The sequence below is a fragment of the Pseudophryne corroboree genome, chromosome 1 (assembly GCF_028390025.1).
Source record: "Pseudophryne corroboree isolate aPseCor3 chromosome 1, aPseCor3.hap2, whole genome shotgun sequence".
Taxonomy (NCBI): Eukaryota; Metazoa; Chordata; class Amphibia; order Anura; family Myobatrachidae; genus Pseudophryne; species Pseudophryne corroboree.
The window spans coordinates 511,221,608-511,245,336 of record NC_086444.1 but is presented as its reverse complement, the minus strand read 5'-3'; the positions used below and the strand labels follow the sequence as shown (position 1 = coordinate 511,245,336).

The following is a 23,729-nucleotide window of genomic DNA, read 5'->3' as shown; positions in this document are numbered from 1 at the left end:
GCCGGCGCCGCCATTACTGTTTTCATTACCACATGGATTACAAACCAAACTTCCCTCCAAGTGTCTGCATGGGCGCAGCCATCTTGGATTCTGTCAGCTGATCATTTCCTCCAATCTGTTGTCAGTATTGTTAATCTGCATAATTGCCTAGCCAATCCCTTCCTTGCTGCAGGTATAAATACACTGTGCCTGAGCAAGGAAGGCGTCGGTGCTTTGGTTGTCAAACCTAGTTCCTGTTTGTCTCTCTCCTGTGATTGTCTTCCAGGTTCCAGCTCCTGTCTCAAGACTTCCACCATAGAGACCCGCACCAGCATTCCACCTGCGGTGTAGCCTGACTCTCCAATCCATTGTGGATTCATCTGTTTCCAGCTACAACATTACCTGCTTCCAGCTCAGCTTCCAGCAGAGTACAGCTTCCCTTAAAGGCCCGGTGTCCTTTCTACACTTTACCACTCTCCACCGGTATTATTATTTCTCCGCTCTCAAGTTCTACATTTCAGTTCATATTTCATCGCTCCCAAGTTCATTTATTATTTAACTGGTTCCAGCCAGTATCCACTCCGTGCTAACAACAGTCTGGTTCCAGCCAGTATCCACAGCAGCTGTTTTATCTTCAGCAACCCAGCTTTTCCTGGAACACCAGCTGGCACAATCCTGGGTTATCTCCATTGCTACAGTCGGGCCTGGTAAGGACTTTCCATCTAGAAGATCATAAGAACTATCTCACACTACCAGTGCCCTGTGGCTCCTGCCATCCTGTAGTACCCAGGAACTGTATTTATTCTTTGCTGACTTTTACGTTTTCTTTTACTGCTGCTGTGTTGCGGAGTTGTCATAATAAACATCATTGACTTTTATCCAAGTTGTCGTGGTCACGCCTTCGGGCAGTTATTATTCATGTTACTTACATGTCCAGGGGTCTGATACAACCTCCCAGGTTCCGGTACATCTCAGCCCCTACAACTGAGGCTGCCTCCCGTCAGCTCAGGCCCTCAGTTGTGACATATACTGGCCAATCTAAAGGTGTGCGCTTAATGCCCAGGGTGGCCGATATTGTCTCTTATAAAGTTCATGCAGGTGGGCGATATTGTCTCTTATAAAGTTCATGCAGGTTATAATACAGACTGCGGCGTCCCACACATCTGCTGTTGAAAAGTCTTTAGGAAAAAATAATAATAATAACAAATGCTGGTGTTGGTAAAAAATCTTTAAAACCTTCATGATGCCCTGAGCTTACGGTGGTGGCATAAGTGGGGTAAAAAAGGGGGTCTCCGGACTGGTTTCCTCTCTCTGCCCCTGCTGCCCGTGGTGCGTCCTTGTTCAGACGTCCCCCGGGTGCAGGTCGGTCAGAGAGGTGGACCTGTCTAGCGGCGGGGAAAGGATTCAGATGCCGCTCTGCAGAGCGGCTAGCTGCGCCTCTCCCACCGCTTACAGAGAACTCACCTGTCGCCCGCTCCAGCCGCATGCCGCGCTCCGTCACCGGCTTCCTCCGCTGTCTGGTATCCTAGCAGCGCTGCTGGCTTCCGGGTTGGTCCGGTCACGTGACCGGGTCTTTTCGACGTGGGAAAGAGTCTTCCTGATGAAGTCTTTGAATCTGTAGTGGTTCTTTCTTTGTAGTTCCTCCAACGCGTTTCAACCTTTCGGTCTTCCTCTGGGAGTGCTTGAAGTGTCTATATTGACATGATTTATATGTTTCTGAGGGGGCCATACATATTATACATATTACAGTGCCCGTGCGTAAAACACTATATAGGAAGGACGATAAGACCGTTAAAAGCAAAAATAGCCGAGCATGTATGGAACATCAGGAAGGGGACGTAAGAACACCCGTTATCTTTACACTTTAGGGACTACCATCATTCAGATCCCACATTACTCAAATTCACGGGGCTAAAAGAGGTGAAAAGAAACTGGAGAGGAGGGGACTTTATTCACAAAATCAACAAAGAAGAATTGAGCATGATTGTCATTATGGGGACCCTAGCCCCTAGGGGTCTCAATATTGACAATGAGATCAGGTCGGTCATCTGCAAATGATCTTAAAGACAATAAGGTCAGATACTACGACAGTAGCACAACGTCAGGTCGGTCATCTGCAAATAATCTTAAAGACAATAAGGTCAGATACTACAACAGTAGCACAACATCATCCGAATACTGTACACACCTCTTTTCCTCATTTTAGACACCATCAGCAGGAGAACTACAATTATTAATATAGGGTACTTATTTCTAATATATAATGATGCAGAGGCATTACAAACATGGATTTAACAAATACATAAATAAGATATCTGTATTATTTGTATATCTCTCCTAAACATTATACTAGATCAGCTATGTCACATCATATTCTAATTTTGGAAATAGGACCCTACCACTTTAGAGAAATAACACACTGACTTTGATAGACAGGTCAGAGGCCAAATCAGTGACACAATCCTTCATCCAATCAGAACAGGTCTGGTTTGATAGACAGGTCAGAGGCCCAATCAGTGATACAATCCTTCATCCAATCAGAACTGATATGGCCCACTCAGAAACATACAAATCAGAACAGGTCTGGTTTGATAGACAGGTCAGAGGCCCAATCAGTGATACAATCCTTCATCCAATCAGAACTGGTATGGCCCCCTCAGAAACATACAAATCAGAACAGGTCTGGTTTGATAGACAGGTCAGATGCCCAATCAGTGATACAATCCTTCATCCAATCAGAACTGGTATGACCCCCTCAGAAACATACAAATCAGAACAGGTATGGTTTGATAGACAGGTCAGAGGCCCAATCAGTGATACAATCCTTCATCCAATCAGAACTGGTATGGCCCCCTCAGAAACCTATAAATCATGTCAATCTAGACACTTAAATCACTCCCAGAGGAAGACCGAAAGGTTGAAATGCGTTGGAGGAACTACAAAGAAAGAACCACTACAGATTCAAAGACTTCATCAGGAAGACTCTTTCCCATGTCGAAAAGACTCGGTCACGTGACCGGACCAACCCGGAAGCCAGCAGCGCTGCTAGGATACCAGACAGCGGAGGAAGCCGGTGACGGAGCGCGGCTGGAGCGGGCGACAGGTGAGTTCTCTGTAAGCGGTGGGAGAGGCGCAGCTAGCCGCTCTGCAGAGCGGCATCTGAATCCTTTCCCCGCCGCTAGACAGGTCCACCTCTCTGACCGACCTGCACCCGGGGGGCGTCTGAACAAGGACGCACCACGGGCAGCAGGGGCAGAGAGCGGAAACCAGTCTGGAGGCCCCCTTTTTTACCCCACTTATGCCACCACCGTAAGCTCAGGGCATCGTGAAGGTTTTAAAGATTTTTCACCAACACCAGCATTTGTTATTATTATTATTTTTTCCTAAAGACTTTTCAACAGCAGATGTGTGGGACGCCGCAGTCTGTATTATAACCTGCATGAACTTAATAAGAGACAATATCGCCCACCTGCATGAACTTTGAGACCATATCGCCCACCCTGGGCATTAACCGTACACCTTAAGATTGGCCAGTATACAATAAATACAGTGGCTCACAACAATTAATTTGCATCATATTGTTATTTTTGTGATTTCTATATCCAAGTGCAAACTCAAATTTGGGTCTGTTCATACATTATCCTTTATTACATCTGATGTGCATTTGTTAGCTAAACACACACACCTTAGGGGTTGAGCGCAGTTCTATTGTGGTATATCCACTAAGCTTCTCCACTTCAGCGCAAGATAGATAACTTTTCTGTTTATCACAACATGGTACATTCTACTTCTAAACAATGATGCATCATGTTGTTTCTAAAGAGGAACTTGAAGTTTAAATGGGACTTAGTGAGGCCAGATGTGAGGAATGAGGTATAGAATAAAGCATTCTGTCCGAGCTATCAATGACCCACTTGATATTTTGCTGGACACACGTTTGTTCATGATTTTAGAACGGTCAAGTGACAAGCATGCAAGGTGGTCTCCAAGACAACACCATTGATATACAAAGAAAAACTGGTAGGAAAATTGTAGTGACATTCTACCATTCAGGTCATCTAGTGCAGTGGGTTGGTTGAATTTAACATAACCCCTAACTTTCCTAGCATGAAGGACATTACCTTACCAGTGCTTCCTTTAAATAAACCTCATGAGCCAAGTGACCCATATAATGGGATTGAGGCTTTACCCGAACCAGTTCTGGATCATGTGACATCTCCAGAGAAATTGAAACATCACTAGAGGTTCAAGATCCTGAACCCAAGATGGAGACCCTGGATTCTCTGCCAGAAGATTTCTACAATGTTACCAAAACAGAGGATAAAAAGCCACACAAAGGCTGCATTTAAAATTACAGTTAGCATTAATGTTTTGGAAATTTGTTATGTTGAGTATTACCTATGATGGGAGTAGGGTGGTATTTGTAGAACTATTTATATTAGACTGTCTGGCATAAGTATACACCAGAACTTCTTATCTATTACTGTTACCTCCTGGTTCATTTTCTGAATCTGTTCTGTTGTAAATAGTTGTCATTGTTATCCGGTAAAGAATGGTGCTCCAGTCTAAATGTGGTGTCATATATTCATACTCTCATGTATATAACCACATCAAATGCCAAATTCCCATAATTAACATCGACACCTGAGCTAGCCATCTTATTCCCCTTAGAGATGAATGTGCTCAGAGGTAAGTTGCCCCCGTGTCTCACACATGATGTAGAGGCTTCTTCTGAGACAGTCACTATAACTATAAAGAAGTTGAATTCACCAACCAATACAAAGATCTGAGGAATAGAAGTAGTTCAGGAAATTACAAAATTCAGAAAAGTATAGGTCCCATCACCAAAGAGAGGCTAGGGCATGAGGCAAACAGCAGAATGATTGGGGTGCAAGCAAAGATCAGAACCAAGTGAAAACAAACCGCAAACACGCCCACAGATTCAAAGATAACTGCACCTAACACAGACAGTGTAGACTGCAACAACCTGAACTATAAATTGCAGACAGCCAATGAAAATGCTCCTAGGCAGTCAAGCCAACTGCAGCCCTATTCATTGCAGTGTGATCACATGGTCACACTGCAATACCCACAGGGCTACATGCAGCCATCCTTCGCAACAGATCTGCTGGGGCAAGAATTATGTATACTATACCTGTTTGAAAGTAGTGATAGGCAGAATATGAGACTTGGTGTGGCACCATGGGAAAGATGAAAATGAAAGGAAGCAACTAATATAAGTCTGTGTGAACCAGAAAAAAAGAATGGATCTGAAAATGGGGAATTATAAGATGAGTGAGTGTAATGAGATACTAGAACCAGAAGGTATACATTTTAGACAGAAGACAGGTGAGCAAAATATGAAATGCAGTGTAAGTCAACATATAGAAATCTGATTATAGAGACCTGACTGTGAGTAGCTGTAAGATGGGGAAGCATTGTAACTGAATTAAACTAAGAAAACTAAGGACATAACTGTGATGGGAGCAATAAATCCCAGCTGCAGCAGACCCTAAATTGACTAAAATGTGGACAATGGACAACAGAGTTGCTGAATGGAAGCAAACATAGCAGTTTAGAATGGAAAATCAGGAGAAAAATATGCTTAGTATAGGTGCGAATGTTGAGTTAGATTAATATAGACACAGGCACAGAAGCAAGCTGCATCAGGTGATGAACTGCCCCAAACAGAAACTAGAGGAATGAGAATATAGAACCACTCAGTGCAGCCCACCACCCCAGGCTAAGGCTTCCAATATGTAGATACGAGCATACCTTCAAACATTAGAAAAGTGCAAAATAAGTCACAACCCTGATCTGACCAAACACTAAAATGCACACTTTTCTGCCAAACCACGCCCACATGTGCACATGGCTACGCACACTTTCTGATTAGCCCAGCCCCCCTAGCTATCTGAATACTTCTATTTTCTGTCTGCTTGTACTATTTCCCCTGTGAAAGGAAATTGTACTTTTTAGCATGTAAAAAGAATAAAAAAATCAGATTAGTTTTATATTGTGTGTATAAATTCATGGCAAGCCAACTGTATAAAGAGACTGCATAAGGTTTATTATTGTACATGTTTTATTGATTTGGGATCAAATCCATATGTTTGCTTTTGTGCCACACTGTAAGTTAAATAGAGCATATTTTTTTTTTTTTTCAAATACTTTAAAATGTCATGGGAAATGTATACCTAAGATGGATAACTAATGCTACCAAAGGGCTTGATTCAAATAGTATATACTTTATGATACACAACCACTGTATGTGTCTTAAAACTAAACTGTTATTCATACTTCTAGAAGCTGCCTGCTGTTCTAACGCAGAAATCATGCCTGAATCTAGTCCCACTGCACAGGAAGATAGAAGTGACCAAGCAAAAATGTCACGTAAGAGATCCCACAGTGATCCAGTCATCCATGAGTCTCCTGAAAGAGGTAATAATAATTTTATATATATAGAGACAGTGAATCAAATGTAACGTGTATTATAAATCACAGGTCAACGTTTCGGGTACAGACTCCCCGTCTTCAGGACTAAAGTGCAAGTGCAAAACATGAACTATATATAGAGAGAAAACAACTTGCCCTCAAACGACTCCCCCCACCACACGCGCTGCCCGTGGCCCTGCCGCCCGGGTGAGACATCGGGGTGTAGAGTGGATTTTGATTCAGAGGTACCAACAGGCTAAAGCTTTAGCTGTCCCAGGATGCACTGGGGCCTTCTCTATAACCCCGCCTCCAGGCAATGAGAGCTCAGTTTCGGGCATCCTTGAAAAGCTTTTCTAAGAAGACTTTTTTTCCCCTGGCTGGGCTGTCAGCGCTGACATTCAGCGATGCAGCTCCATCATCTCCCAAGTGGCGTAGCATAATGCAGCCTGGTTCCCGGGTACTTGCGGTGGAGAAGTCACGGCTTAGGCACAGAGTCGCAGACCGCTCTCCTGCTTCACGTGGCTGCTACTGGGAGGAGGTAAGATGGTCCCCCAGGCAGAACCTGCCTTAAATCGCATTCCAACCACAGTCTTGGGAGACGGACCGCGGTGCTTGCGTGGACACTGTCACTGGGCAGGGACCCCACTAGACCACCAGGGCGTTAGAGCACAGGTTGGGTGTACTAACACCCCATTTAATAAGACTCCTGGGGTGGAAGTCCAGCAAAGGGGAGGCGGCGCTTGACCTGTAGCCCCTCTCCCGGCCCAGGGCGCCATCTCCACGCAGATTTCCTGCCCTGGAGCTGCTTTACACTTTCCCTCACTCCCTGACTGAGATGCTGTGTGCCATCTTCTGAGCATAGCTTCTTCTGGTCTCCGGGATTGCAGGGCAAGGTGTCCCTTGTAAAGCCACCTGTATACAGCTTTGTGACTTTACAAACACTTGAGTATCCTACATGTCTTGATCCAGACAGCATTAGTTGAGAAAGAGTGTACCTGTTACAGAATATATTGTATGAGTATTCTAATATATTCTCTGGTCACTGACCGCGCTGTGATTTATCAAATAAGTATATTCTACTGTGCTACAGTCACAATACCTGGTTTTTATCCGCAGGTATTGTTTTTTGTCTGGCTTAATCATACTATATGAGATAAAGCAACAACAGGGATATAATGTCTAACAGAAAGGGCAGTAAATCTGTGGAAGCTTCTGCATTATGCAGATCATGCTCCAAGGATTTACCAGAGGGGGAAGTATTGTATGATGGTCTGTGTATTAATTGTCATGCACCTCTCACTTAGGCCGCAGCTCCTGCATCTACACAGGAGCTACCCTGGGCTGCGTTCACCACCCTGCTGGGTACTCTGGTGGAACACGTAGCACCCCCTATGGGACTACTGGTGCAACTACCACCACAAATTGTCCTTATCATTAATCCGCCTTGGCCGGAAAATTTGTCTAACCAACTGCAGCAATTAAATCAGTCTCTGGTTAGACAGAAATCTACCCCAGGTCACTCTCGTGTCCCTGGGTCCTCTAAGCGGGCTGTTTCCTCTTCACAATCCACAAACTTCTGTTTCATCTGAAGAGGAGGGGGAGCATACAGTCATGTCACACATGGAATCCTGTGTTACTGATGAGGATTCTCCCTTGCAAATTGATGTCCCTGCCTTAGTGGTTGCTCTTAAGCAAGCATATCTTACAAGCATATCTTACAAATCACTGATGATGAGGATTCCACTACTGTGGCAAAGAAAACTGATAAGTTCAAGCAGCAGAAGATGGTTAAAACGGTATTACTCCATTCTGTTCATCTCGTGGACATCAGGCGGGAACCCTGGTCTAATCCAGGGAAGAAATTCCCTCTATCTAGACTGGCCTTGGCTCGCTATCCTCTCTCTGCAGAGTTGTGTAACAAATGGGAGACTCCACTGCCGTTGGATTCTCACGTCACCCGTCTTGTGGTGTCGTCCACTCTGCCTGTCAACACTGTCACCGCACATATAAGCGTGTGGAGGGTTGCGCGAAATCTATATACTCCATTACAGGGGCTGTTCATAGACCCACTATAGCTGCCTCCTGGGCTGCAAAAATAAGAATTTACTCACCGGTAATTCTATTTCTCGTAGTCCGTAGTGGATGCTGGGAACTCCGTAAGGACCATGGGGAATAGCGGCTCCATAGGAGACTGGGCACAACTAAGAAAGATTTAGGACTACCTGGTGTGCACTGGCTCCTCCCTCTATGCCCCTCCTCCAGACCTCAGTTAGGACACTGTGCCCGGAAGAGCTGACACAATAAGGAAAGGATTTGGAATCCCGGGTAAGACTCATACCAGCCACACCAATCACACCGTACAACTCGTGATACTATACCCAGTGAACAGTATGAATAACAACTGAGCCTCTCAAACAGATGGCTCCAAACAATAACCCTTTAGTTAGGCAATAACTATATACAAGTATTGCAGACAATCCGCACTTGGGATGGGCGCCCAGCATCCACTACGGACTACGAGAAATAGAATTACCGGTGAGTAAATTCTTATTTTCTCTGACGTCCTAGTGGATGCTGGGAACTCCGTAAGGACCATGGGGATTATACCAAAGCTCCCAAACGGGCGGGAGAGTGCGGATGACTCTGCAGCACCGAATGAGCAAAAGCAAGGTCCTCCTCAGCCAGGGTATCAAACTTGTAGAACTTAGCAAACGTGTTTGAACCCGACCAAGTAGCAGCTCGGCAAAGTTGTAAAGCCGAGACCCCTCGGGCAGCCGCCCAAGAAGAGCCCACTTTCCTCGTGGAATGAGCCTTTACAGATTTAGGATGCGGCAGTCCAGCCGCAGAATGTGCAAGTTGAATCGTACTACAGATCCAGCGAGCAATAGACTGCTTTGAAGCAGGAGCACCCAGCTTGTTGGGCGCATACAGGATAAATAGCGAGTCAGTTTTCCTGACTCCAGCCGTCCTGGAAACATAGATTTTCAGGGCCCTGACTATGTCCAGCAACTTGGAATCCTCCAAGTCCTTAGTAGCCGCAGGCACCACAATAGGTTGGTTCAAATGAAAAGCTGATACCACCTTAGGAAGAAATTGGGGACGAGTCCTCAATTCCGCCCTATCCATATGGAAAATCAGATAAGGGCTTTTACATGACAAAGCCGCCAATTCTGACACACGCCTGGCTGAAGCAAAGGCCAACAGCATGACCACTTTCCACGTGAGATATTTTAGTTCCACGGTTTTAAGTGGCTCAAACCAATGTGACTTAAGGAAATCCAACACCACGTTGAGATCCCAAGGTGCCACTGGAGGCACAAAAGGGGGCTGAATATGCAGCACTCCTTTAACAAACGTCTGAACTTCAGGCAGTGAAGCCAGTTCTTTTTGGAAGAAAATCGACAGAGCCGAAACCTGGACCTTAATGGAACCTAATTTGAGGCCCATAGTCACCCCTGACTGTAGGAAGTGCAGAAATCGACCCAGCTGAAATTCCTCCGTTGGGGCCCTTCTGGCCTCACACCACGCAACATATTTTCGCCATATGCGGTGATAATGGTTTGCGGTCACCTCCTTCCTAGCTTTAATCAGCGTAGGGATGACTTCCTCCGGAATGCCCTTTTCCTTCAGGATCCGGCGTTCAACCGCCATGCCGTCAAACGCAGTCGCGGTAAGTCTTGGAACAGACAGGGTCCCTGCCGCAGCAGGTCCTGTCTGAGCGGCAGAGGCCATGGGTCCTCTGAGATCATTTCTTGAAGTTCTGGGTACCAAGCTCTTCTTGGCCAATCCGGAACCACAAGTATAGTTCTTACTCCTCTCCTTCTTATTATTCTCAGTACCTTGGGTATGAGAGACAGAGGAGGGAACACATAAACCGACTGGTACACCCACGGTGTCACTAGAGCGTCCACAGCTATCGCCTGAGGGTCCCTTGACCTGGCGCAATATCTTTTTAGCTTTTTGTTGAGGCGGGACACCATCATGTCCACCTGTGGCCTTTCCCAACGGTGTACAATCATTTGGAAGACTTCTGGATGAAGTCCCCACTCTCCCGGGTGGAGGTCGTGCCTGCTGAGGAAGTCTGCTTCCCAGTTGTCCACTCCCGGAATGAACACTGCTGACAGTGCTAACACATGATTTTCCGCCCATCGGAGAATCCTTGTGGCTTCTGCCATCGCCATCCTGCTTCTTGTGCCGCCCTGACGGTTTACATGGGCGACCGCCGTGATGTTGTCTGACTGGATCAGCACCGGCTGGTGTTGAAGCAGGGGTCTTGCCTGACTTAGGGCATTGTAAATAGCCCTTAGTTCCAGAATATTTATGTGTAGGGAAGTCTCATGACTTGTCCATAGTCCTTGGAAGTTTCTTCCCTGTGTGACTGCCCCCCAACCTCGAAGGCTGGCATCCGTGGTCACCAGGATCCAGTCCTGTATGCCGAATCTGCGGCCCTCTAGAAGATGAGCACTCTGCAGCCACCACAGCAGCGACACCCTGGCCCTTGGAGACAGGGTTATCAGCCGATGCATCTGAAGATGCGACCCGGACCACTTGTCCAACAGATCCCACTGAAAGATCCTTGCATGGAACCTTCCGAATGGAATTGCTTCGTAAGAAGCCACCATCTTTCCCAGGACTCGCGTGCAGTGGTGTACCGACACCTGTTTTGGTTTTAGGAGGTCTCTGACTAGAGACGACAACTCCTTGGCCTTCTCCTCCGGGAGAATCACTTTTTTCTGTTCTGTGTCCAGAACCATCCCCAGGAACAGTAGACGCGTTGTAGGAACCAGCTGCGACTTTGGAATATTCAGGATCCAGCCGTGCTGTTGTAGCACTTCCCGAGCTAGTGCTACTCCGATCAACAACTGTTCCCTGGACCTCGCCTTTATAAGGAGATCATCCAAGTACGGGATAATTAAAACTCCCTTTTTCCGAAGGAGTATCATCATTTCGGCCATTACCTTGGTAAATACCCTCGGTGCCGTGGACAGACCAAACGGCAACGTCTGGAATTGGTAATGACAGTCCTGTACCACAAATCTGAGGTACACCTGGTGAGGAGGGTAAATGGGGACATGCAGGTAAGCATCCTTGATGTCCAGTGATACCATGTAATCCCCCTCGTCCAGGCTTGCAATCACCGCTCTGAGCGATTCCATCTTGAACTTGAACCTTCTTATATAAGTGTTCAAAGATTTTAAATTTTAAAACGGGTCTCACCGAACCGTCCGGTTTCGGTACCACAAACATTGTGGCATAGTAACCCCGTCCTTGTTGAAGGAGGGGTACCTTGATTATCACCTGCTGAGAATACAGCTTGTGAATCGCCTCCAGCACTGCCTCCCTGTCCGGGGGAGCTGTCGGCAAGGCAGATTTGAGGAAACGGCGAGGGGGAGACGTCTCGAATTCCAGCTTGTACCCCTGAGATACTACCTGTAGAATCCAGGGATCCACCCGTGAACGAGCCCACTGGTTGCTGAAGTTCTTGAGACGGGCCCCCACCGTACCTGGCTCCGCCTGTGGAGCCCCAGCATCATGCGGTGGACTTAGAGGAAGCGGGGGAGGACTTTTGTTCCTGGGAACTGGCTGTATGTTGCAGCTTTTTCCCTCTACCTCTGCCTCTGGGCAGAAAGGACGCGCCTCTAACCCGCTTGCCTTTCTGGGGCCGAAAGGACTGTACCTGATAATACGGTGCTTTCTTTGGCTGTGAGGGAACATGGGGTAAAAATGCTGACTTCCCAGCTGTCGCTGTGGAAACGAGGTCCGAGAGACCATCCCCAAACAACTCCTCACCCTTGTAAGGCAAAACTTCCATGTGCCTTTTAGAATCTGCATCTCCTGTCCACTGCCGAGTCCACAATCCTCTCCTGGCAGAAATGGACATTGCGTTTATTTTAGATGCCAGCCGGCAAATATCCCTCTGTGCATCTCTCATGTATAAGACAGCGTCTTTAATATGCTCTACGGTTAGCAATATAGTGTTCCTGTCTAGGGTATCAATGTTTTCCGACAGGGAATCTGACCACGCAGCTGCAGCACTGCACATCCATGCTGAAGCAATAGCCGGTCTCAGTATAATTCCTGAGTGTGTATATACAGACTTCAGGATAGCCTCCTGCTTTCTATCTGCAGGCTCCTTTAGGGCGGCCGTGTCCAAAGACGGTAGTGTCACCTTTTTTGACAGACGTGTGAGCGCTTTATCCACCCTAGGGGATGTCTCCCAACGTGACCTGTCCTTTGGCGGGAAAGGGTACGCCATTAGTAACTTTTTAGAAATTACCAGTTTCTTATCGGGGGAAGCCCACGCTTCTTCACACACTTCATTTAATTCATCAGATGGGGGAAAAACCACTGGTAGTTTTTTCTCCCCAAACATAATACCCTTTTTTGTGGTACCTGGGGTAATATCAGAAATGTGCAACACATTTTTCATTGCCGTAATCATATAACGAGTGGCTCTATTGGAATGTACACTAGTCTCATCGTCGTCGACACTGGAGTCAGTATCCGTGTCGACATCTGTGTCTGCCATCTGAGGTAGTGGGCGTTTTAGAGCCCCTGATGGCTTTTGAGACGCCTGGGCAGGCACGGACTGAACAGCCGGCTGTCACACATCTGCTATGTCGTCAAACCTTTTATGTAAGGAGTTGACACTGTCGCGTAATTCCTTCCACATGTCCATCCATTCAGGTGTCGACCCCGCAGGGGGTAACATCACATTTATCGGCACCTGCTCCGCCTCCACATAAGCCTCCTCATCATACATGTCGACACAGCCGTACCGACACACCGCACACACACAGGGAATGCTCTGACTGAGGACAGGACCCCACAAAGTCCTTTGGGGAGACAGAGAGAGAGTATGCCAGCACACACCAGAGCGCTATATAATGCAGGGATACACACTACACACAGTGATTTTTCCCCTATAGCTGCTATAATACACTATTTGCGCCTAAATTTAGTGCCCCCCTCTCTTTTTTACCCTATTGAGCCTGGAAACTGCAGGGGAGAGCCTGGGGAGCGTCCTTCCAGCAGAGCTGTGAGAGGAAATGGCGCCAGTGTGCTGAGGGAGATAGCCCCGCCCCCTTCACGGCGGACTTCTCCCGCTTTTTTCAGGATATTTATGGCAGGGGATTTTACACATATATAGTCTTACTGACTATATTATGTGTTTTTTTGCCAAGCTAAGGTATTTATATTGCAGCCCAGGGCGCCCCCCCCCCCAGCGCCCTGCACCCATCAGTGACCGGAGTGTGAGGTGTGCATGGGGAGCAATGGCGCACAGCTGCAGTGCTGTGCGCTACCTTAATGAAGACCGGAGTCTTCAGCCGCCAATTTTCTGGACGTTCTTCTTGCTTCTGGCTCTGCAAGGGGGACGGCGGCGCGGCTCCGGGACCGGACGACCGAGGCTGGGCCTTTGTTCGATCCCTCTGGAGCTAATGGTGTCCAGTAGCCTAAGAAGCCCAAGCTAGCTGCAAGCAGGTAGGTTCGCTTCTTCTCCCCTCAGTCCCTCGAAGCAGTGAGTCTGTTGCCAGCAGATTTCACTGAAAATAAAAAACCTAAATATACTTTCTTTTCTAAGAGCTCAGGAGAGCCCCTAGTGTGCAACCAGCTCGGCCGGGCACAAAATTCTAACTGAGGTCTGGAGGAGGGGCATAGAGGGAGGAGCCAGTGCACACCAGGTAGTCCTAAATCTTTCTTAGTTGTGCCCAGTCTCCTGCGGAGCCGCTATTCCCCATGGTCCTTACGGAGTTCCCAGCATCCACTAGGACGTCAGAGAAAGGTATTAAGGTGTGGGTTTAGGCGTTAGAGGAAGAGCTGCCAGAGGATATATCGGACAGTGCCAGACAATACCTGTCTCATATTATCACCGCCACCTATTACATTTTGGAGGTGTCCTCTGAGGTGGGAGTATTGGCAGCCAAGGCGTCGACCACGTCTGTCCTGGCTCGCTGCATACTGTGGTTGAGGTCGTGGAAAGTGGACCTGGACTCCAAAAAGACCTTGGAGATACTCCACTGCACTAGGACATTTTGTTTGGGGAAATAAATAAAATTGTGTCTGAATTAGCAGCCGCTAAGACGGCTTTTCTCCCAACTACTAATCCTTCTGAACAGAAGTCAAAAGGTACCACTTTTCGTTCCTTTCGGCCTCAAGGGAAAACAAAGGGTCAGGCATACCCGAGACCATCTCGTGAAAGACTGTTCCTGTCTCCAGACAAAGTCATAAAGCTTTAGGACAGGATAAGATGCTTTCTTCGTCACCCCAGAGTGTCAATCCACTCGGCGATGCAAGTACTTGACCTGATGGTGTCGGCTTTCGACATGGTATAGTATGCTCCATTTTATTAACCGCCCTCTACAACTTTTAATCCTTTCCAAGTGGGACAACCTACCTTATCGGATCAGATCTCACATGATCTCTTTAACTCCGGAGGTTCGTCTGTCACTGACCTGGTGGCTCCAGAACCAACAATTGAGCAGGGGCCGTCCCTTCTGGATCCCCGACTGGGTCCTACTGACAACGGACGCCAGCCTGTGGGGATGGGGAGCGGTGTTGGAGCAACACTCTTTTCAAGGTCATTGGACCAAGGAGGAATCACTCCTCCCAATAAACATTTTAGAGCTGAGGGCAGTGTTCAATGCACCCTGCCTCTGGTACAGACCAAGCCTGTTCAAGTACGATCAGACAATGCCACCACGGTGGCATACATGAACTATCAAGGCGGCACTCGAAGCCGCATGGCAATGTTGGAAGTGTCCAAAATCCTCTGTTGGGTGGAACGCCAACTGCCAGCAATATCGGAACTGTTCATTTCAGGCGTCCTAAACTGGGAAGTGGACTTCCTCAGTCGCCAGGACGTGCACGCCGGAGAGTGGAGTCTTCATCCAGAAGTCTTTCAACTCCTAGTGGACAGGTGGGGTCTACTGGACTCAGACCTCTTGGCGTCTTAACAAAATGACAAGGTTCCGGTCTTCGGATCTTGGACCAGGGATCCTCAAGCAGCATTCTTGGACACACTGGCGGTTCCATGGAACTTTCGGCTGCCCTACGTGTTCCCTCCAGTGTCACTCCTGCCCAGGGTCCTACGGAAGTTCAAACAGGATGGAGGAATGCTACTTCTAGTTTCTCCAGCTTGGCCCAGATGGCATTTGTTCTCAGATCTGCAGGGTCTGTCGACAGGGCATCCCCTTCTACTTCCTCAGTGACCAGACCTCCTCGTACAGGGCCCTTGTCTCTACGCAGACCTGGCCAGACTGGCTTTGACGGCGTGGCTCTTGAAGCATCACTCCTGAGTGCCAAAGGATTTTCCGAGGCGGTTATTCATATTATGTTGAAGGCCCGCAAACCGGCCTCTGTCTGGATTTATTACAGGGTTTGGAATTCTTACTTCACCTGGTGTGCTGATAAGAATTACGATGCCTATAGATTCACAACTTCCAGAATTCTGGCTTTTCTGCAAAGGGGCCTGGACTTAGGTCTTCGTCTGGCCTCCCTCAAGGTTCACATATCTACCTTGTCGGTGTGGTTTTAGCGCAAGATTGCCTCTATACCTGATGTTCATACATTCACTGAGGCTGTTCTACATATTCAGCCTTCCTATGTTCCCCCTGTGGCTCCATGGGATCTGTCTGTTGTGCTGCATGCCCTACAAGTGTCTCCCTTTGAACCTCTTGAATTGGTGGACCTTAAATGGCTCACGGCCAAGGTCCTGTTCTTGCTGGCTATTGCCTATGCAAGACAGGTGTCGGACTTAGGCGCTTTGTCTTGTTGTCCACCCTTTCTGATTTTCCACCGTGACTGGGCAGTTCTACGAACTCAACCAGGTTATTTGGTCTTTTCGCCTTAGCCACGAGATTGTGGTCCCGGCCTTTATCTCTTCGGACTTGTCTCCCAAAGAACGTTATTTGGATGTGGTAAGGGCTCTCCGTATCTATGTGGAGAGGACTGCCTCTATCAGGAGGTGAGATGCCCTTTTTGTCCTGTTTGTTTTCCACAAACGTGGATGGCCTGTGAATAAGCAAACTTTGGCCAGATGGATTAGATCAGTGATTGCACAAGCTTACGTGCAGGCTGGACTCCCAGCTCCTGCTGATATTAAAGCCCATTCTACTCTGTCTGTTGGACCTTCTTGGGCAGCCGGCCGTGGCGTGTCCGCAGAACAGTTGTGTAAGGCGTCTACGTGGTCCTCTTTGAACACATTTCTTAGGTTCTATGCCTTTGATACCTGCACCTCCCAGGATGCTTCCTTTGGACGCTGGATTCTTACATCCGCTAAGGCGCGTCCTCTTACCTTGGGGAACTGCTTTAGGACATCCCCATGTAAGAATGTGGTTCTGTGTGACGAATATCTGCTTTTTCTCTTTCCTGCTCCTGCATTGGACTGGTTAACGAAACTGAGCTCTTAGTGCCTGGAGGCGGGATTATACAGGAGGCCCCAATGCATCCTGCGACAGCTAAAGCTTTAACCTGTTGGCGCCTCTGGATCAAGATCCACTCTACGCCCCAATGTTTTCCCTGTGGAACCTAATGTACCTTGCAGAAAGAGAGTTAACAATGGTAAGTCTACCATAACTCTCCTTTTCCTTTAAATGCTGTATCCTTGGATATTTTTTTCAGTTAGGAATTTATCTAATCCATTTTTAAACTTATTGACTGAGTCCACCATTACTACCTTCTCTGGCAGAGAATTCCAAATCCTTACTGCTCTTACTGTGAAGTACCATTTCCTCCGTTTTGTTTGAAATTTTTTCTCTTCTAACCTCAGTGGGTGCCCGCGTGTTCTGTATAGCGGGGTTTTTTTTTTTTATAAACCGATCGTCTGATAAGTCCTTTTTATTGTCCCTTTTATGTATTTATAAATATTAATAATGTCCCCTCTGTCACCTCTTTCCCAGTGTAAACATATCTAACCTTGTCCTTACTCATAATTCAGTGCCTGTAACCCCTTAACCAGTTTGGTGGCTCGCCTCTGAACCCTTTCGAGTTCCAAGATATCCTTTTTTGTAGTGAGGTGCCCAGAACTGTACACAATATTCCAGGTATGGCCGTACCAATGATTTACACAGTGCCAGGATTACACTCTCATCCCTTGTCTCCATTCCCTGTTTTATGCATGCTAACACCTTATTTGCTTTTGTTACTTCATTTTGACATTGCGTAATGCTACTAAGTCTATTATGGATGAGCACACCCAAATCTCTTTCAACTACCGTTATCCCTACATTTTCCCCATTTAATTTATAGGCTGCCCGATTGTTCTTAGTCCCAAAGTGCATAACTGCCCAGACTTCCAGTCTAGATACAGTAAGTCATTCCGTAGAGACTCAACATTCTTGTCTGAATTAATTACTCTACACAGTTTATTATCGTCTGCAAAAATTGACACCGTGTTTCCAGGCCCACTCCTAGGTCATTAATGAATATGTTAAACAGCAATGGCCCACGTACTGAACCCTGTGGTATTCCACTAAGCACCGAGGCCCATTCAGAGAACATCCCATTAATCACCACTCGCTGTTCTGTGTTGTACAGCCAATTACTCACCCAAGTACAAATAGTGTTTTCTACCCCAAGCTCTCTTAATTTGAAAATTAGTCTCTTATGTGGGACTTTGTCAAAGGCCTTAGCAAAGTCAAAAAAGACCACATCCACTGCTTTACCCTGCTCAATATTATTGTACACTTTCTCCTAGAAGCTTATTAAGTTAGTTTGACATGACCTGTCCTTCACAAAACCATGCTGATTCCTATTAATAACCTTGGAGGTATCCAAGTACTCTAGTATGCTATCCCTTATTATACCTTCCAGTATTTTCCCCACTATAGATGTCAAACTTACTGGTCTCTAGTTACCGGGATGAGTTTTTTTTAATTCCCTTTTTAAATATTGGAATTACCTCTGTCAGTCCTTCGGTATCATTCCTGATGTAATTGACTCACTGAAAATCAAATATAGGGGCCTCGATAGCTCGGAGTTAAGTTCCGTAAGAACCCTGGGGTGAAGTCCATCCGGCCCAGGAGATTTATTTATCTTAATTTTACTTAGTCTCTCCCAGACTACTTCCTCATTTAACCAAGTACTTAGCAATGGGTCGCTATTATAGCTTATGTTGTGCACTACTCCCATCTATCGGTCCTCTCTCGTGAATACTGATGAAAAGAATTTATTAAATAAATCTGCTTTTTCCCTATCATCATTAATCAAGACATCCAACTCTCCCTTTAATGGTCCAATATTCTCCTTTCTTTTTTTAACCTTTTACCGTTTATATACTTAAAGACTTAAAAAACATGATAAATCAGTTTACCAAGGAGTCCTTGCTGAGGAGCATTCCTTATCTATCTTAGCTCAAGCTATTCCGTGGCTGACCAGACTTCCTAAGGTCAATCACCGTACACTACAGTGTTATATTCTGACACTCGGGAAGGGGGGGGGGCGCTGGCATGTGGTGATTGGTTGGGGGGGGGGGGGGGGTTCTGGGTGCAGGTGCTGTTGTGTGACCATTAGTGGAGAGAATCTTGTCTGACGGAATCTTAACAGCGAGCCATTGAGTCAGTTGGTGGAGTGGACCCACCAATCCACCAAACAAGTTGGAATATGTGGCGGTAGGGATTCCATCTGGCGGTATTTCACCAGCTGTCGGGACTCTGGCGTCTGTCTCCTGTACGCTGGGATCCTGACAGCTGGTATTTTAACTGCATCCCCAATTACTGTAGCACTTTGCTTATTACCAAACAAAGCTTCAGACTCCCAATATTCCCATGTACCGATGCCCTATCATTATCCTGATTAATTGAAACCATAATTGAAGCTACAGTATATTGAGTAATTTATAGAGGTGGCAAGTGGCTGTACTTTGGATAGGATATGTACAGTTTTGCACCTCTTCATATTTTTATGGCTGGAGGTGTGTGTATGTCCTAGTGTACACTGGGTGACTAGGAACATGAGTGCAAAATGAAATTGTGTTGCACTACGCATTTAATGCGTTTTTGAAATCACCTGTGCCTCACCTGTGTCTGATAATCAGCAGCCTTCTAGCGCACCTGAGGTCAAATAACCTGTGTCGGGCTGTTCACACTTAAGCCTACCCAGGTTAAACGCAGGATTAACCCTTGCTGCTACCTGTGTAGCAGACCTGCAACAGACCCTGTAACCGTTAGAGGTGGGGGGAGGGGAGGGGGGGTGCAGGTGCTGTGACCATTGGAAGCCTTGGCCAGCTTGAGATTTGGTCAGCAGGACGGAGCCACCAGTGCTGTAAAGTAATATCCGGTCATAGGCAGCCACCAGCTGGAGCCCCAGCCAGCGGGAAGGAGCCACCAGTGGGCGCGCGGTCTAGCTGGAGCTCTGACCAACTCCTTAGAAGGCCTGCCCATTATGTAAATTGCTGGTAGATTTGTCACATTTCTGTAACGTCCTAGGGGAATAGTATATTACCATGGGATATAATCGGGTCCACTGGAGCCTGACACTTTAAGAATCAAATAGTGTGTGCTGGGTCCTCCTCTCTGTGCTCCTCCTAGCAGACTCAGTTTAGAAAATGTGCCCAAGGAGTCGGGTGCGTTCTGTTGCTCTCCAAAGAGTTTTCTTCAGAAATTTCTTTTAGTTTGTTATTTTCAGGCAGCACTAGTTGGCAACCAGTCTGCCTGTGTTGTGAGACTTAGGGGGGGGGGGGACTGAACCACGTTCCTTAGAGTTAAAGGTTCGTATCCCCGCTGACAGGACATTGAGCTCCTGAAGTGATGTTTCTCATACCCCTCGGGTATGAGCCCACGCCGACAGCATGCCGCCATCCCTAACAGATGCCGAAGAGAGGCGGTGCGGTGAGTGTAACACCGGGGACCCAGTTAGCGGGTCCCCGGTGCAAATTGGCGGCATAAATAGACAGTGATCACCTGGCTACGGGCTGCGGTTCCCACTGAGTACCCAGACTGGCAGCATAGTAAACGGGGGTTGCGTACTTTCATTTTACGCATTTAATGGAGAAAGCCAGTATAACAAAAATGCAGGGACCGCGCGCCATTATGGGGGCGGTGCTTTCCAGAGAACGGGACCAGAGGCTAAACGGCACCATTTCTTGCTGCTGCTGATACAGGCTGCATGCGGAGACTGCTCCTCATTAGGACCCACTGAATCACCATTGTAACTGGTACCAGGGGGTTATAGTGAAGGGGGAAGCACATAATCAGCGGTTATAATGCTGTGTGGAAATTTACACATTAGAGACACCCAGCGGGGAGCAGCTCGGTCTGTAGTGTAGTGTGCTGGTTCCAATCCTCTCTGTGTCACTCCATTCAGGGTGGTCTGGGATAAGTGTGCATATCTCACTAATACTGCACTGTATTATCATGCTAACTGTGACTATCATACTTTCCTGCTCAAGTATGTCTGCAAATAAGTCTGTGTGTACTTTATGTAAGGCTAGGTTTTACACCTTTCTCACAGGGGTCCCTCGTGTACCCAATGCTCAATTCCTTCACAGGGTAGTAATGTGCAGGAACCGGAGTGGATGGAATCCTTTAAAACTATGATTTCCATTATTAATTCAGAGTTAGCTACGACTAAGCAAGAAAGACAGACCCTGAAACAAACTATGAACACGTTTATGGTAGCTGCTGCAGACCACAGACAGACTCTTCAGCCCCCCATGTTGGTCTCTCATAAACGCACTCTCCCTCAATTATTACAATCTGACTCTGATTCTGAACTACCAGAGTTTGATGAAGGAGAGGCTGAGGTGGATGAGGATAATTCCCAGTCCCCAGGTGTTGAGGCCCTCATTTATACCATTAGAGAGGTGCTCAATATCCCTGATAAGGAGGAAGAACAGACAGAGGAATTGTTTTTTAATGTGAAACCAAAGTCCTCTGCAACTTTCCTGGTTTCTAAAAAATTAGATTCCCTGGCTAAGACAGCATGGATAAATCCTGACAAAAAGTTTATTACCCCTAAACGGGTGTTAAATTCATTCCCTTTCCCTACAGAGGATAGGAAAGTCTGGGAAACCCCACCGAAAGTGGATACCTCTGTGTCCAGGCTGTCACATAAGATTGTTTTACCTATACCTGGGGCTGTTTCTCTTAAAGACCTAGCTGATCGCAAGATTGAAACCACTCTTAAATCAATTTACTCTGCAGCAGGTGTAGACCATAGCCCTACCATAGTATGCGGCTAGATATCTAGAGCCATGGTAAAATGGTCTGATGTGATTTCTGAAGGGGCTGCTTACACTACCTCAGGAAGAGATAGTTACATTACTCCAACACATTCAAGATGCTGCAAACTTTGAGTGAGGCTGTCAAGGAACTTAGTATCATTAACGGCCGTACCACTGCTATGGCAGTATCGGCTCGTAGAGCCCTGTGACTGAAACAATGGTCAGCAGATGCTGATTCTAAAAAAGGGGTTGAGAACCTTCCTTTTACAGACGATTCCTTGTTTGGGGAAGAACTGAACAAGTGGATATCTCAGGCAACTGCAGGTAAATCTACATATCTGCTGTCTGCTCCGCCACGTGCCAGTCCTCCCTACCCTGGACCCTCCCTGCAGTCCTTTCGGGTGGCCAGATTCAGAGGCAAAGCCAGAGGTGCCTCCGATGCAGCTAGAGGAACTTGTGGTAAGTCCCGTAAACCAGCAGCTGCTGGACTTGCGGACCAGGCCTCAGGATCCTCTTCCACGAAGCCCTCCGCATGACGGTTGACCTCAGCAACAAGGCGACTTTCAGGTAGGTGCTCACCTTCAACACCTCGCCAACATATGGGCAGAGTCCTGCCGAGATCTTTGGGTGAGGGGACCTTATATCCCAGGGATACAGACTGGATACGGCTGGATATTCCTCTCAGATTCTTCAGGTCAGGATTACAGCTTCAAAGGGAGCAAGGGTTCCTTACAGCAGGCAGTGCAAAAGCTGCTTTCTACAGGAGTTACTGTCCCAGTGCCTCCTCAGCTACACACAAAGGGGTTTTACTCAAGTCTCTTTGTGGTTCCAAAGCTGGGCGGCTCTGTACGACCGACCTTGAACCACAAATCCCTGAATCCGTATCTTCGGATGTTCAAATTCAAGATGATAACCTGGAGGAGGGGGAGTTTCTGGTGTCCCTGGATATATAGGACGCATACCTACATATCCCAATTTGGCCTCCTCACCAAGCGTTCCTCAGGTTCGTGATTCTGGACCAGCATTTCCAGTTTCAGGCCTTAACCTTAGGTCTCTCCACAGCCCCAAGGGTATTCCCAAAGGTCATGGCAAAAATTATGCTACAACTGCGCATGAGGGGTGTCCAAATAATTCCATACCTGGACGTTCTCCTGATAAAGCGGTGTCCAGGGAACAGCTGCTGCACAGTATCGACTTGACTACTCGTTTGCTTACGGATCATGGATGGATACTCAATTTTCAGAAATCTCACTTGGAACCATCTCAGAGAATTCAGTTCCTGGGGATGATCCTGGATACGGTGTCTTAGAAGGTTTACCTTCCCATGAACAAGGCTTTGACTATTCAGTCTATGGTCCGGTCGGTGCTGAAACCTTGCATGGTCTCAATTCATCTGTGTATTCGCTTGCTGGGCAGGATGGTGGCCTCCTACGAGGTGATACAGTATGGCAGGTTCCATGCGCGACCGTTTCAACTGGATTTGTTGGACAAATGGTCGGGTTCTCACCTGCACATGCATCAGCATATAACCCTATCACCGAAGGCACGGCTATCCCTGCTATGGTGGCTACAAGTCCCCCATCTGGTGAGGGTCAGAGTTTCAACACACAGTCGTGGACGCTGTTGACAATAGATGTCAACCTCCGGGGTTAGGGGGCTATGACTCAAGGAGCCCAGTTCCAGGGGACATGGTTGATTCAGGAATCTGCCCTTCCAATCAACATCCTGGAACTCAGGGCAATTTACAATGCTCTAATACAGGCCTCAGCCCTCCTTCGGACTCAGGCCATCCAGGTGCAGTCAGACAACGCCACGGCAGTAGAGTACATCAACCAACAGGGAGGAACAAGCAGCAGGGCCGCAATGCGAGAGGTGTCAAGAATACTCCTCTGGGCAGAAGCCAATGTAAGGGCCATCTCAGCCATTTACATTCCAGGAGTGGACAACTGGGAAGCGGACTTCCTAAGCAGGCATATGACCTCCATCCGGGGGACTGGGGCCTTCACCCTCAGGTGTTTCAACAACTTGTTCACCGGTGGGGTTGTCCACAGATAGACCTGATGGCTTCTCGTCTCAGCAAGAAGCTGTGTCGTTACTGCTCCAGAATGAGGGACCCGCAGGCGGTGGCGGTAGACGCTCTGACGATGCCATGTAT

General features: G+C 47.3%; 1 protein-coding gene across 3 annotated transcripts in view; it reads left to right on the top strand.

Annotated features, from left to right (window-relative positions):
* Positions 1-23,729, top strand: part of ENTREP1 (endosomal transmembrane epsin interactor 1) — a 333,779-nt gene that overhangs the window by 286,375 nt on the left and 23,675 nt on the right. For 2 of the 3 annotated variants that reach the window (XM_063913909.1, XM_063913907.1), the window contains one exon: positions 6,286-6,420. In XM_063913909.1, coding sequence (XP_063769979.1) covers positions 6,286-6,420 — 135 coding nt within the window. The remainder of the gene's footprint in view (positions 1-6,285; positions 6,421-23,729) is intronic. The other variant, XM_063913908.1, reaches the window with a different exon arrangement.